The 16,917-nt window shown below is 31.4% G+C and overlaps 1 protein-coding gene across 1 annotated transcript; it reads left to right on the forward strand.

The window, feature by feature from the left end:
- The first annotated feature begins 13,534 nt into the window (after window positions 1-13,534).
- Window positions 13,535-16,162, forward strand: LOC124364417 (putative mediator of RNA polymerase II transcription subunit 21). Its single transcript, XM_046819896.1, has 2 exons — window positions 13,535-14,461; window positions 15,878-16,162. Exons 1-2 carry the CDS (start codon window positions 14,266-14,268, stop codon window positions 15,886-15,888), a joined length of 207 nt encoding a protein of 68 aa, XP_046675852.1. The 5' UTR covers window positions 13,535-14,265; the 3' UTR covers window positions 15,889-16,162.
- Window positions 16,163-16,917: the final 755 nt, after the last annotated feature.

Here is a 16,917-nt window from a genome sequence, read left to right on the forward strand (position 1 = left end):
CCAAGCACATTCGAGTATGTTTGAAACCTTTCACTTATATTCTTCTTTCTTTTCTATATTTTTGTATATATTAATATATTTAATATATTGTATATTCTTGACTGTATATTCACAAAATGTTATTTTGTTTTATTTTAAACTTCCTAATTCATTCCATAGTTTTATCTTGCAGTGATCATATTAGATTTATAATTCTCAAGAAATATTATTAAACAGAAATATTATTACTTTTGCTCTTTAGTAATATTAAATATTTAATTTAAAATGCTTTTTCATATTACCACAAGAAACAAATATTCACAAACATACAACACATTTATTTTTGTATAATAAACTTAACATCTGTTGTAGAACTTATAGATGTAGGTGAAGCATTGATATTCTACTCAAGGGAAAATCATGAGAGCAAAGTTGTGAGATAAGAAGTGCTTTATTATCAGTAGTCAAATAAGGACAAATTTAAGCTATTTCTCTTAAGAAAGTATTATATTTGAGTTATTGCTTTGTAAATACAATGGATAAATATGTATGAACATAAGTGCATTTAGTTATAAAAAACAATCTAGGATTAACATATATAACAATTTATTTTAATAGAAGATTGTCCATTGCGTACGTCGATGTATATCTTCGAGTCTAAGTGATTAGAAGAATGAAAGTTAGAAGGGCCGAGGAGTAATGACAGGGTAGGATAGTGCCTTTCCTACTGTTGTGGATAAGGTGTTATTGGCACGAAGGCTGGCACTAAAATATTCAATCCCATAAGGCGTTTGTTCTACGTTTACCTCGATGCTTTAGAGCTTATTTACACTTATTGGAACATGTAAAGGTTTACTACTGAACTTTATATTACATTTTTATCTGAACATGCTTACCAGAAACTTTAAGTCCAAACAAAGCAGTTTCAGTAAATTTATTTCCACATATTTAAAAAAGCTTACTTAAATGTTTCTACTAGCGATCTCTAATGTTCAGTTTCGTAAATATGAAATTTTATCGGTAGCCATCGCGCTCAATTTAACCAAGCTTAGATAAAAAAAAAATGTTTATTGCTTGTTGCACGCGAATAAACTTCATGGAATCTCACACCAACAGTTACATTGTACTTTAATTCTCTTAAAAATTCAGAAAAAACGAAAATTGTAATCAGTTGAAGCACTCACTATTTTTCATTGCCATAATTTAAAATACACTTGATTAAAACTTGACACAATACACAAATGTTTTAAAGAGATTCCCAACTTAATAGAAATCAACATCACACTATCTCACTGAAACAAACATAATATAGAATACCGTAGCAAACTAGATTATTCCAGCATTTAATTTAGCTTTTATAAAAATTACCTCTCATAGGTTCACTGTCTGATGCTAAAATACAAGCATAAAACACAAAAATCTGTCTTTATAGCATTAAGATCTAAAGGGTTTTCTTAAATGTTATAAAACAAATTAAAATTAAAATTTGGAATGGCCTCACTAAGTAATAATGTTCAACTGTCTATTTAGATCTTTTTAAATTGATTTTGAATGGAACTGAATATTCTAATATTGAAAAGAGAGTGGTTTCAAAAGAGGATTTTTCTTTGAAACTCTCAGAAAAGACAAGAGTTTTCCCAGGTTTTTGGTCTTACCTCAGAGGTAGTTAACATTTAAATTAATGTAGGTAAGTTACACAAATATATTACTTCAAATATGACCATTTACGGAATCAAAGCTTGGTCGAATACAGTTTAAAGCTAGATCAATATTACACAATCATTAGGCTGCTACATATCATAATAAGCCTACTTTTATGAGCCGATAATGTTTATCTCATAGTTGCTACTATCTAGTTATGTTTTACCTAACTCGATGTATGAATTAACTGTACAACATACACCAAACACTAAATTCACAAAAAAGGTTCAGAATAAACAAATAGTACTGTACATAAATATACTTTACAAAAGATAGATGAGTTGAAACATCGTATTATAGTAACATCCCAGTTCTATTTTACTGAGTGCCGCTTAAAAAAAGGATTTTTCTAACTTTCTGGTACCGCAAAGGTTACGGAGGTAAAACAATTAATAATAGATCGGTTTGTAAGAAAATCCGTTATCGGTTAATAAAACTATCCGGTGTATTTGCGTTAGATAGTACGAGGGAATGAAATAAAAAAAATCGAGGTTGGTTAATAAGACAATATAGTGTCAGTTAATGAAACAATCCTTTGTCTGTTATTACAAACCGAGGTTCCTTAATAATTAAATCCAAAGTCGGTTAGTAAAACAACCCCACATCGGTTCATAAAAAAGAGAGGCGGGTTAATAAATTATCTATCTAATATATGTATACACATAGGTATACATAGCTAATATCTTTTAGAAACAGGAACGATAATTATTTTCTACTATCAAATAATTCAATTATTCCTTACCGAATGAGATCCATCACAATCTTAACAATTATTAACACGATAAAGAATTTTATATTGTACTGAAAATACTCGTATAGTGATATACAGGCTGTTTGTGATTCAAAAGCTTATTTGAATGAGCACTTAAACTCACCATCACTCTTCGGACTGAGTAGAGATAAGGCAGGTGATGAATGGATTGATATCAGTTCAGAGTGTTAGGCTCAGGAGTAATGTTTTATCTGATAAGATTCACGACTCACCTACAATAAGTAAACACTCTTGGCAATAAAGGGAGTAATGTAATTAGCAAAAAGGAATGTGCATAACACTGAATAGATTCCTAAGCATCTAGAAACTGGTAAGGAATTAATAAAGGATAATTGTAAATTTAAATAATTGTGGTAAACAGATATAAACTAAAGAAACATTTTATTTGCGTAGGTATATGAACCTATAAAATTAAAAGAGTACTCCGATTTCAATAAGTTTCTAGTTTCTTTTGTTAAAAATAGAGGTTGTATGTAAAGAATGCAAATTTAATGTGGATTTTTCTTATTTATCAGTTTGAATATGTTAAACCAACCATTATAAAAGAATAATTTAAAACTTTGTACCCTTTATTTGAAAGCGTATTACGAATATTGTTATGAAAGTAGAAGGTAAAAGACAGGTACTTACATCTTTACTAATAGAATATGTAGTACTGTGTCCCATAATCCAGATTCGAAATATACTTATATAAAGTATGTTGTTATTCTGTTCCCTGGTTTTAATACCATTTACTTTCTTTTTGAGCTAAATAGTATGGCTCGTCGAAGTAGTAGGGAAATTTCATTTTTTGAAGATTACTGTATACTAATTCCATCATTTTATGTGCCCTCCAAAAAGTGATTCTTTAGTTTCCCATCTTACTAAGGAACCGTTTTTCTTCAAGGTTTTTTACCTGATGCCGGTTAAAGTTTGACATTCTTTAAGATTTATTAGAGGTACTTATATCAAAATGTTATACCTAACATATGACAAGTTTCAGAGTGCACTTTCTTGTTTAGTTGGCAAACGTCTTAAAACTAATTCTCAGCAAGCAATTTCATATTAAATGGTTGTTGAAAAACATAATTTCAGAATTTCAAACAGCACTAGTATAACAATTTATGATTTCTAATGGGGATACATGTCTTCACAATTTAGTGATAATTGGTTTATATGTAAGTAGATAGATTTATATCATCCGAAGGATCTGTAACCAAGCAATCAAAGCAATACCACACACCATAAACAACACCACCTGTGTTCCTCGTCCCTATGTATCTTTGTTATTAACGGCTTAACGGTGTTGGGATTACACCAGCTTAACCTAATTTTAACTTTACTGTTTCACGGCATCGTGTTAGGTAGCTTTGAATACATAGTGACAACAATGTTAGCAGCGCCAGATTCTAGCACCAGTATGTTTACTAACACTAGGTAACGAGAAGTGTCGTTTTATCTCTCAAGAAAGCGAATGCTTCTTCTCGTCCGTCGTTTACTGTCAATGTTTACGCTTGCAGTAAAATCTCCTACTTCTTGTCTTTCAAAATACTTTTATTAACAGCCCTGTCTTAGCTGTAAAAGTGACTATTTTATGAGTCAGTTTTTGTAAATTGAGGACCATAAATAATAAGTTTGTTTAATGGTATCACAGGAGCTATTATTATATTATTAAGTACTGATTTTTCATTCGTTTGAAAATTTCCTGGTCTGTATCTATATCAAAATGTTTTTAAAAAGTTCTTGACCTCTATAATATGTATGACTATACAAATGTTACAAACCATAGTCTTATACTTGTATTATACATTTTTATGTGGACTATATATTTGTACATAATCTATGTGATCCCAAACCTGTATTCCCTAATAAAAAGTTTCAAAACAGGCTATGTTGAGGTTAAATTTAAACTTTCAAATCTTTCGGTAATTTCATCCTCGAGATTCCCTGCGGTAAGACAGGCGTCACTCAAAAATAAATTTTTGCTTTCCCATTAGTAAATATAAAAAAAATGGGTTTGAATAACAGTGATCAGTAATGCTCAGCTAAATACATAGTTTAATTTGCATTATTATAGATTCATATATATTCTTAGGTTAAATATTATTGTTTAAATAATAAGTTCTATATCGCGGTAAGTATATATGATGCTACAGCGCAAGTGTGTAATTATATCTTACATATTGTTGCCCTTTCGCACTATATCACTGTAATTCACTGTTTCAATGTCCCGAATGTCCTTGCACATTCGTTGTTATTTGCACGTGTTCATTACGTTTGTTGCCCTCTCGCACTATATCACTGTAATTCACTGTTTCAATGTTTCGAATTTCCTTGTACATTCGTTCTTATTTGTACGTGTTCATTACGCTTGTTGCCCTCTCGCACTATATCACTGTAATTCACTGTTTCAATGTCCCGAATGCCCTTGCACATTCGTTGTTATTTGCACGTGTTCATTACGTTTGTTGCCCTCTCGCACTATATCACTGTAATTCACTGTTTCAATGTTTCGAATGTCCTTGTACATTCGTTCTTATTTGTACGTGTTCATTACGCTTGTTGCCCTCTCGCACTATATCACTGTAATTCACTGTTTCAATGTCCCGAATGCCCTTGCACATTCGTTGTTATTTGCACGTGTTCATTACGCTTGTTGCCCTCTCGCACTATATCACTGTAATTCACTGTTTCAATGTTTCGAATGTCCTTGTACATTCGTTCTTATTTGTACGTGTTCATTACGCTTGTTGCCCTCTCGCACTATATCAGTGTAATTCACTGTTTCAATGTCCCGAATGTCCTTGCACATTCGTTGTTATTTGCACGTGTTCATTACGCTTGTTGCCCTCTCGCACTATATCACTGTAATTCACTGTTTCAATGTTTCGAATGTCCTTGTACATTCGTTCTTATTTGTACGTGTTCATTACGCTTGTTGCCCTCTCGCACTATATCACTGTAATTCACTGTTTCAATGTCCCGAATGTCCTTGCACATTGGTTGTTATTTGCACGTGTTCATTACGCTTGTTGCCCTTTCACACTAAACATTATGTTCCACTGTTGCAATTAACTGCCATAACGCACTACGCTGTCCATTAGTTGACCGTTGAGTTACACACCCGATGCACGTGAAAATTTAGCGGTTGAAACGAAGATTACGGGAGAAATACGGATTAATGATATTGTTGCCGATTGTTTTCCTCGTCGCCACTATAAGACATGCGGGTCGTCACTGTACACTATATGGGTCGGGATAAATAATAAGACGTTACATTTTAGAGTACCATTGCTCTAAGACGGCTCATAAAGGAACGGACGGAACACGGAGGTTTACATGACGGTGTCTGGTGGTGGACTCCTGGCTAACTAGCTTGGACAGTTGATTGTAGGGCAGTGGCGTGATGTGACGTCACAGGACAGCAGCCTATGAGCATTCTTTATTCGTATCAGACAACATCGTATGATACATCGCCTGACAATACATACTGCCAACATAACTGGTGCAGACATTAAATATTGCTATGGGTACATTACCAACTTAGTATTTATCACACTAAATACACTACAGCTTTTCATCAATAAAAACATGATTTATTTCATGAAATCTTTTACGTTTCATAACATTAGAAAGGGGACAGTCCAGATAATAATCAAGTTTAAATATGAAAACTGCAGACTGTTCTTATGTATAACGTTGTTGACACTCCTAAGATGAGTACCATATGAATGTAAACAAAATATATACTCGTATATTTATTTGTATATTAAAAACAAAACCATCCAGTACTTAAAATTCTTCCAATCGATGTAATAATTAAGTAATAAGAAATCCTTATAGGTAATGTTTGAAAAGTAAACATTATTGGTCCAATAGATGGTACGAGGAAAAATCCTATATACAAGTACCGTCTAATGAAATGTTCTTGAAACAATGGACGTGAGCGTGTGAAGTTCTCAGCGCTAAATTAAGTTCTTATCGAGTACAAGAGTATCAAGCAGAACAAAGGGCTCGCAGTTCACGCGCTGAGGTAAAGTTACAAATATACTTCTTCTTGAGGAACAACTTTGCAACGCACTATATCTATTAAACGTAACGTCATTATTCGCTTATTTTCCATGGGATGTAATAATGTAAAATTTAAAAGCGATCCAGCATATACCTTAGCACAAAATATTAACTTAATTGCTTTTCTAATAACTATTTATTATCAATTGTAAATTATATAACTAAAACTTAATCAGGAATTTAGTAGCTAAATTAATATTTTTGCTCAATTTTAATTCTGATAAATATTGTACTTTCTTTATTTATGATAACGAAGAATGTAAAATTGAGGTTCCAAGAGATTCCAAGAGGTTCCAAAACTATTATGAGTAAATAGGTATTATGAAGTAGCGATTCAACTCAATCAAAACAGCCTATACAGTGTAGCAACCTAAAGGTAATTCGTTATGTAGAGCTGCATGCAAACAGTAGTATAAATGTGAAATTTGTAGTAAGTGTGTGTACGTGCGCGCGCGCGCGCGTGTGTGTGTGTCTGTGTAATTCAAAAATGATGAAATCTCACTTCAGGTAATATTGATATAATATAGTCAAGAAATCCAGTTGGATTAAAAGGAAGCTTCAATTTTCCTTATTTAAAATATATACAAGTTTTATTAGAGTAAGAACGCTACTTTAAAACATATCTTGCCTTATTGCTGTTCTCTCATTTTTATCTACTTGTGCTCTAAAGCATCTTTTGTATAACTTTGCATCAAATATGTTTTAAAAAGATAAATTTAGATATATATTTCAGATAGTCAACAAAATTGACTCAGGGGCGAATTTCTAGGACACCTATGAGCATTTTAATAATTTCGTTTGTTGCAATATATGAAAACTAAGTTTAGACATAAAAAAAAATAACTGACATAAAATAATTAAGGACATTTCAACATTGAAAATGTAAATATGGCCAAAGTAAAATTAATTAAATACTTAAGCCCTAAATTTAGAAACGATTTACATCAAAGCAAAATACTGTTAGATTTTAACTGACTTATTATATCTGATAAAAAATTGGCGATTTGGAAAAGGATTTATATATATTTGGTAGTACTTGTTAGCAAGTATAGTTGAAACTTTACTGTTAGTTACAGTAGTTAATAGTTTCTAATCGTTGTGTGAAAGAAAGACAGTTTAATGTTAATTGGAAAGAAATTGAGATAACATCTGCGAATTGAAATAATTACTTCAAGTTAGTTAAAAAAGTGAAAAAGTAGTTAAAGATAAATGATCAACCACATGAATGTTTATATGTCGCTTATTCAAAGAATAAACATTTTATGTCCAGGGAAATATCTGCCAACAATGAAATATTTACTACAACGTATAATACATTAAATTAATGATTTGTCTAACTGTTACCCCTTGGTGGTAAAATAAAATTGTAAATCTGACAGACAACAGACGAATTGACCACGTTGTTTTGAATGACCGCAAACGCTGATAAAGTTGTCAAAGGAACACGCAAACATCCAATAGTCATTTGTTCTGTCCTCGGGTCATACTCGTATCAAAACACTCCACAGTGTCGCCCTCTTGGTATTTTGCATGCGTTGTGCACTTCGAGGACATGAATTTCGGGATTATAGTTCCATAACGTATATATAATAAATCTAGAAAGCTAACCAGATACGCGTGGATTTCGCTTTTAATACTTTATTTCGAATGAATATAAAAAATTTGAAAATAATTAAAAAAATTTAGTAATAGTATATTATAAAAAAATTTGAAAGCAATGGTATCTGGTACCGTGCAGAAATTAAATTTACAAACTATCAACCGTTATAGTAAAATAACAATTAAAAACGAAAATATATTTTAAACATTAAAGAATACTTTTTTTCTTGTTCAATAAAAGTACAATAATAGATTTAATAATTATATTTAAATTGCAGTATTGTAAAAAATGTACGTTCATTCGAAATTTCCATGAAATGGCCTTTGGTTTTGGGTTTTCTCTATTTTAAAATTTTATAGTATACATATATAGATATCACTGATTTCACCTCTTTTATAATATACTATTATTACATGTTTAAATTATTTGTCACTATTATATATTAATTCACAATGCAGCAATAAAAGCGAAACCAATGTATTTGTATTTGGTTAGCTTTATAACGAGATTTATTATATATACGTATGAAACTGTATTGTGCCAGCTGTGCTCCACAGGGACTAGGTGTGTCACCATGAGCTTTGACAGTGCCTGATCAGGCAACCTCGGGGGAACGCAAGGGCCATGAGCCGTCTGGTGGCCTAGTGCAATGCGCGGTTTGAAGATAGAAACCTTAAATGGCAGAAGTGCATATTACCTCAGTGTTTAATTTATTTATGTACATTATTTAATATTATATTTATTTGTTTGTAGTTATGTGGTATCTGGTAAATTATGCATTATTTATTGTTGATTCCTGTTATATTTATATGTAATCGTTATTGCTTGTTATTTAATATAAATTTTATTGCTTGTTTGTTTATATAGTGTATCGCATGTTACTCTCTTTATATTGTCTTCCTTGTTTAATTTGGATATTGAAATATATGTAATTTAATAAAAGTTAAAAAGTGATTCTCCACTGACGTAAAATGTAACAATATCAATAGTTAAGAGGGAGTTTCAATGTAGTATCAAATGGAATGTGTAAAACTATAACCTATAACAATACTGCCAAATATTGAGGAATTACATATTTTTAATAAAAAATAATTAATTTTCCCCGCACGCACTCTTGTTGTGCATGGGGATTGGAAATTATTCTGTTTATTATTGAATAAAGATTTGTGTGACTTGCATATTCCCGTGTTTTATGTCCTGGAGGTGCACATTGGAGCAAAATACCAAGAGTGGCTATACTGTAGAGTGGGCAGATAAGAGTGTGACCCGAGGACAGAACAAATGACTATTGGATGTTTGCGTGTTGCTGTGACGACTTTATCAGCGTTTGCGCTCATTTGAAACAACGCGGTCCATTCGTCAGGTGTGTGCCAGATTTACAACCGTACTTTATCAACAAGGGCTAACGGTTAAATAGATAATTCATTTAATGTTTTAATAGGTATTGATGCCTATGCGAATATATTTAGACGTAAATTCACCAACCCTTAAGTTAACAACGGTAATACCAATTTGTGGATGATCGTATAATTTTGTATATTGTCACATCTCTCCTAATAAATATGAATTTACTAATACATTTAGCGAATTGTATTTAAATTTCTTTCAAAATGTAATTAGTTTTTAGTTATTTATTTTAAATTACTGATTCTACTAAAAACATAAAGTACTCAATGTACTCAAGAAATAGATTTGAAACTTTACTTCAGCATATGAATTGTGAGTCCTTTGTTCCGCTTGATAATCTTGTACTCAATAACAACCTAATTTAACTCTACAGACTTCACACGCTTACGTCTATTGTTTCAAGAACATTCCAATTAAACGCTACATGTATATTAAAGTTTTTCGTAACTATCTGATCTAGTATAATATTAACGACTTTTTACGATTTTAAAATAATATATAACAATAAATCTTTTTAAGTTCCATACGGTTATTAAAGCTAAATTGAATAGTAATACGACAATTTACGATTGAAACATAAGTGACAAAATGGAGAATAAAAACTATTTAAGTGGCACATTTTCATCACCACATCCATTACTATGTTTCTAAACTTCATTATCAATCATCATAAACTACATTAACTACAACAAATAAGAGTAAAATTAATATATGCATAAAAGACACAAAGCTTTGCAACTAACCGTGAGAAAAACAGCTGCTAGTCGAGCGCTCTGTCTGAATCTACCTGAATAGTTTTTTCCTGAACCACACCGATTTAGTTGTTTTTTTTTTCATATTCATACAAATATTATAGCCAGAATACCGCAGTACACATTTAGTATACTTTCTGTATATTGAACCATGTCGAAATACTTCACTACAGACATTTAATCCATTATATACCCAATTTAAGTTCCATTGACTTATTCCGCAATTTTATTACATATCATACATATAGGCTGATTGTGCATTATTTTTTTATTATGTAATAAATTTTTCTCTCACTATATTCTAAATGAGAACTATGAAATATACAATAAATCACGTCATGGCAAATAAAATATTAAAACATTGCATATTTATTAAGTAGTAGGTCAGTTTGTTTTTAAATTAACTTACAAACATACAGACAGACCGATATAAAACTAATTCATCCCTTCCAGGTATGGACTCCGTTAACGCTCAGCCAATAAATGAAACATTTAATCGAAAAGAATCCTGTTCAGTACAAATCAGTTAAAGATTTCTAGTCCTATATTGATCTCACAGAATTCTTTAGCTTTTTCTGTTACTTCTAAGTGTCTTAGTTTATATTAATAAAAGAACTTTTCAAGCAAATTTAAGATATTCATTTTAAAAATAATGAAGGTAGTTTAAGATATGGGAATATTACTGGGCAATTTTAAATGTCTAATTCATTATGAACGTAGATTACAAATTTGCCTTGTTAGTAAGTGAAATTCATGATGTCAGTGTGACAGGATTATTAACTCCATTAATAACGTATTTCTAATCTTATAATGATCTCACACAATTTTTAGCTATTTCTCTAACTTATGATTGAATTAGGTTTATCTTAATAATATACCTTGTTCAAGCCAATTTAAGATAATCATTTTCAAAAGAATGAAGGTAATTTAAAGGAGGGAAATATTACTACACAATTTGAAATTTCTAATTCATTAATAACGTAGATTACAAATTTGCCTTGCTAGTAAGTGATATTCATGATGTCAGTGTGACAGGATTATTAACTCCATTAATAAAGTAAAATATATCCAGAACAAAAATATGCAATATACTGTGAAAAGTTGCACAGTTAGGAATAGACCGTTGGTGACAACAATATCAGGACGTCGCGTCGATATCACTACAATGTGATGGGACTGGAAGGAATGTGACGCGGTGGTGAAAGGCATGTCATATATTGCTTGTACTGTTCTCTCTGCATATATTAAATAAGTTTCCTTTACTTAGGGTGTGAAAAATGATCCCAGAAGGCTTAATAGTTTCATATAAAGCAAGTTATTCAACTGCCGTATATGTAAACTTGTTATTCTCTTCATAATATACAATATCATGTGGTAACATTTCGTTATGATAATGGAAACCTTACTAGCCAATTTCTACAAAAATGTCATGCAATCCAGGAATAACTTAAATAATCTTTCAGTCTAATGAAAATTAAATAAATGAAGCTTTACTTAGCTACAAGGAGGTATGATATTGTCACTAATTGAGAGCGTCCTAGCCCTTCTAGTTTGGTGTGATGTGTAAAATTCTATCATACACATTTTCCGCCGTAATTTTTAAACAAATACGTATAGTTAGATCACCCAATAGTCAGGTACAATTACTCTGTTCCTGCCCAATAATTTATATATTTATATTCTGCTTGGTTATCTGTTTGCAGGTTATCTGAAGAACTAAATGAACTATAGATTTGAAATTTTCAGCAAAGCCTCTGAGGGAACACGTGTAGTGTACGCGTACTTTTTTAGGTATCGTTTAGATAGTATGTTCTCTGGCAATAAAGTAGGTTGCTTTATTTAAACACCCTTATAACGTCGATCGTACACTTGCATTTCCTTAGCACAGAATCCCGATTAAGCATTTTCTAGTTCTTTTAGTGTTTTCATGTGCATTTTGTTTATAATCAAGTTTAATTCTTAGACATTCCCGTTTTTTTCTCTACATCTCCATCACCAGAGCGTAATAAACTCTGGAAATATTGCACCAAATGTGTACAACATAACTACAGCATATGTTAACATAAGTTCGTTTTGATTTTCTGTTTTGATTTTTTTTATCAAGTAATACCCAGATCGTTTTCAAAGTGTTACTAATAATAAAATCAAAGTAAATTGGTTCTCTACTATCTACAACTTTATATTTATTTATAAAGCTCCAGAATATCATAATTATGCTTTCATGGTTATAAGAAGTTAATTAAATTTGTCTGAAAATAATAAAAACTAAGAATATAGAACCATTCATTTTATACATTTCCTAAACATAATAATTACATGTATCTTAAAAGGATTAATTACATTGATTCTGATAAATATAGTTAAAAATAGCTCAGTAATGACAATTTCCATCATGCCAAACACTTTATCGATCCCGCAATATATGTACTTTCCATTACCACAACGAATTTCTTGTAGGAAAGGGCAAATAACAACTAATTTCATGTTTTATGTATTTTTAGCTGCTGGTGACAGTTTTTTTGTTGAGCAGATTATCAGTCACCTCCTTGTAATTATCAGTAAGTGATGTAAGAAAAGGAAGGGCATTAGCGCGTAATAATAGGGCAAGGCGGAGCTTTCTTTGTGCCGTGGTTAAGTGTAAGGTGCACGGAAACTGCCAACCTAAATGCTATCTCTTTGTAACACGCGTGTTATGTACGACGTGTACATGTACAACTAATTTTATAACCTTAGGGTGTAATTTTACCATAATGGGTTTCCATTTTTTACATTTTATTATTCATGAAAATTGTAAGTAAGTTATGGATGGACAATCAACAGATTATTAAAAAATGTTTCTATAAACTGAATTCAATCTATTCAAAACAAATGTAAATAATACGTTTTAAGATCGATATGTATAGGATCGATAGTAGAGAGAAATTGTATGTTCTAGGACAACCGTTACACGGCCAAGGTCACACAACATCAACACAAAGGTCAATGACCCCTCGCCCCCCTCCACCCCCTCGCCCACAGAGGTCAATGACCCCTCGCCCCCCTCCACCCCCTCGCCCACAGAGGTCAATGACCCCTCGCCCCCCTCCACCCCCTCGCCCACAGAGGTCAATGACCCCTCGCCCCCTCCACCCCCTCGCCCACAGAGGTCAATGACCCCTCGCCCCCCTCCACCTCCAGAGGTCAATGACCTTCAAGGTCATTCGATGACCTTGACTTTGGATTTCAAGGTCACACTATGACCTTGACCTTGGACTTCAAGGCCACCCGATGACCTTGACCTTGGACTTCAAGGTCACCCGATGACCTTGACCTTGGACTTCAAGGTCACTTAATAGCCTTGACCTTCAGTTGTAAGAACGTTTCGTCATAACACTTGAGTCGTCATACAACTGTGACAACACCTGGCTATACGTAGTTTACTTATGATGTAATATTTATGACGTAAATATGAGATCATTGTAATAGTTTGTGGTATTACTGATATTGTATGTTGGCACAAGACATGCGCAGGAAGTAGTTTTCCTTCTGGAGTTTTTGATTCATTAATATTAATAAAGCGGATGACCAGAGTGATTAAGCCACGCGCAGTGCAATTTTGTTGCAACAGTATAATAATAAGTATTTATTCACTATGGTAATGGATTCAACGAAGTGCGTGTAAAGTAAACAAGTGTAGTTATGCAACGTGTGATACAGCCTTGAGGTTTCTTTATAAGCTGAGGAGGAAGTTTTACCCAACAGTGTTCTGTTCATGCTTTCCAAGACACTTCTAATATACAGGTATGTATTTCATACAATTACGTTCCATTATTTTCTACGTTTTTTGAAAAATATGTTGTTTTTCCAAAACTAACTATTGGTAAATTATTTACAAATTGTGTTAAACTAGTATTAATTTGGTTTTATTAAATAGATGAAAACAGTGCATTTTAAATTTTGTAATTTAAAAAATATTAAATTTCTTTTGTATTGATTATTAACGATTTTAATTTTGTGTTTTAGAAATGGATTCTGAAACAGTCGTTGACTTGACACAATCCGAAGAGCATTCTTCAATACTACGTAAGCTTCTAAGTACTCCTCCACCTCCACCACTTAAACAGCAACAGCAACAGCAACAGCAACAGAAACAGCAACAGAAACAGCAACAGCAACAGCAACAGCAGCTGACACAACAACCGTCTACTTCTTCATCTTTCGGTACGTCAGCAATGATGAGTTTCTTAACATTGACACAGATTATAGAAAATTTATGGATGATTGGGTTTCGAAGTTTGGATAGTTGGGAACAATTGGTTAGTCAACTGAAAAAATCAAAAGACATTTGCATGAACCCTATAGCAGTACAACTGCTATTTATTTTTCAAAACTTATGTGATTCTTTGACTAAATATTACCTAGTAGAAAATAATGACTTATCTGCAGATAAACAGGTTTATTATTTATTAGAAGAGCACACGTATGACATGTTATTAAGTATTTTTGATGATGTATTAAAAAATGTTACTAATGTTTCGTTTCCACTAAATATTGTACAAAAGATTCAGGATATCGGAAGAAGTAGATTAATAGAATTAGAAGGTAATACTGAACAAAAAGAGAGTAAAAAATTGAGAAAAGGAGTTAAAAGACCAAAAAGTGATTATTCGTCTGATTCAGATCAACTAAACTTTGATGATGACGATGATGAGGTTGACAAATTTGCTAAATTATTTAACCATAAAAATAATAAATCCTTATTCATATCACAACATTTACAGTACCAGTCTGGCGATCAAAAAAGAAAAATATCAACACCTGGCGAGACTGGTACTCATTTAATTAAAATTGAAATCACCGATGTTAAAGATTTGAAAAAATGTAAAAGTGAAAAACAATACTGGCAAAAAGTATCGAAAAAAGGCTATTTTTTATTAGACGTTAAAAAAAATCCAGAAGACAAAAGAAAGTTTGAAGTAATTAACAATGTGTTAACGTCTGTTGGTCAAAACATGTTAAAAATGGACAGTGTAAAACAAGAAACAGTTACATTTGATAAAAAAGACAAATCGTACTAAATGTTAAGTAGAGTTTGTTAAATATTTTTAGGCTTACTATGTCTTATTGATTTTACAATAATTTTCTATATTAATTAATTAGTTATTATTTTTTTCAGCTAGTAACACTCTAAAATTTATTCGACTGTCGGAAAATGGATTTCCACCCGAACGTTGTTCACCATTAGCTGCGGGCTTTGATTTAAGAAGTGGAGAAAATGTAGTTATAAAAAAATGGGATCGTAAATTAGTAAAAACAAATATTGCGATAGTATTACCAGACGAGTGTTATGGTCGAATAGCGCCGAGATCAGGTCTATCTTTAAAAAACGGTATACATATAGGTGCTGGAGTTATTGATCCAGATTATAGAGGAAACGTAGGAATAGTGCTGTTCAATTTATCAAACGATAATTTCAGTGTAGAAATTGGTGATAGAATAGCTCAATTAATTTGCGAGCGAATAGTTTGGCCTGATATTGAGGAGGTTACTAAAAACAGTGTGTTAGAAAAAACTAGTAGAGATGAAAATGGTTTTGGATCAACAGGATTAAAATAATTATTTTTATTTTTTTTTCAGATCATAAATAATGGAATCTTTTCTACCATTTAAAAAAAGAAAACATACTTTTGTTTCTGAACCAATGAACATTGATAATAATGAAGAAGAAGAGCTCATGGAATTAGAACAGGAAAATAATTATTCTCTATCACCATCTACATCATCATCATTATCTTCTGATGAAAATAAATTATTAGAAGTTCCCAATTTAAAACGAAAAAAACACAGATTAAAATTAGTATGTCCAAATTATAAATTTATAGAAATTGAAAATGCGTTTAAAGGTATTTTAAAAACGTACTATTTGAAAAACCAAGACAAAAATTTAAAAGATATTTGTTTAATTTTACAAGTTTCTAAAGAAGAAATAAAACAGTTGATATTAAATTTACTAAATGAATATGAAGCATTAAAATTTAACATTGTTGTTGAATGTACTTATATGAAACCTTTTACAAAGGAGACTCAAGAAGTGGCTTTTAAAACCTCTAATTTTACAGTGTTTCGTGAAAATTCTTTAAATAATATCTTGAGAAATATGTTTACAAAAATTTGTGGTGAAGAAAATGATTATTTAGGAAAAGGTAGCGGTTGGACATTACATTCTGTAGATGGAATTCTTGTACGATGTAGTAAGTATAGACCATTAGCCGCTCTTCATACATTACTCTTCCAAAGTGTATTCAAAATAAAAAAGCTATTATTAATCCGCAAAATCTAGATGATGATAAATGTTTTCAATGGTCAATTCTAGCTCGTTATGTAGAAGGCGAGCATAGAGAACGTGTAGATGAAAGATATACATCTATAATTAATAACTTCAATTTTAATGATTTAGTTTATCCATGCACTTTAAAACAAATTAAAAAATTCGAAAAAAATAATTTTGGAATAAGTGTAAATGTTTATGGTATAAATAAAACATTCGAAATTTATCCACTCAGAGTATGTGAAGAAGAAGCTGAAAATCATTTTGATTTATTGTTATTGTCCAACGATCAAGGTATTAACCACTATTGTTATATTAATGATTTTTCAAGATTAATTAGAACACAAAT

The sequence above is a fragment of the Homalodisca vitripennis genome, chromosome 6 (genome assembly GCF_021130785.1).
Source record: "Homalodisca vitripennis isolate AUS2020 chromosome 6, UT_GWSS_2.1, whole genome shotgun sequence".
NCBI classification, from domain to species: Eukaryota; Metazoa; Arthropoda; class Insecta; order Hemiptera; family Cicadellidae; genus Homalodisca; species Homalodisca vitripennis.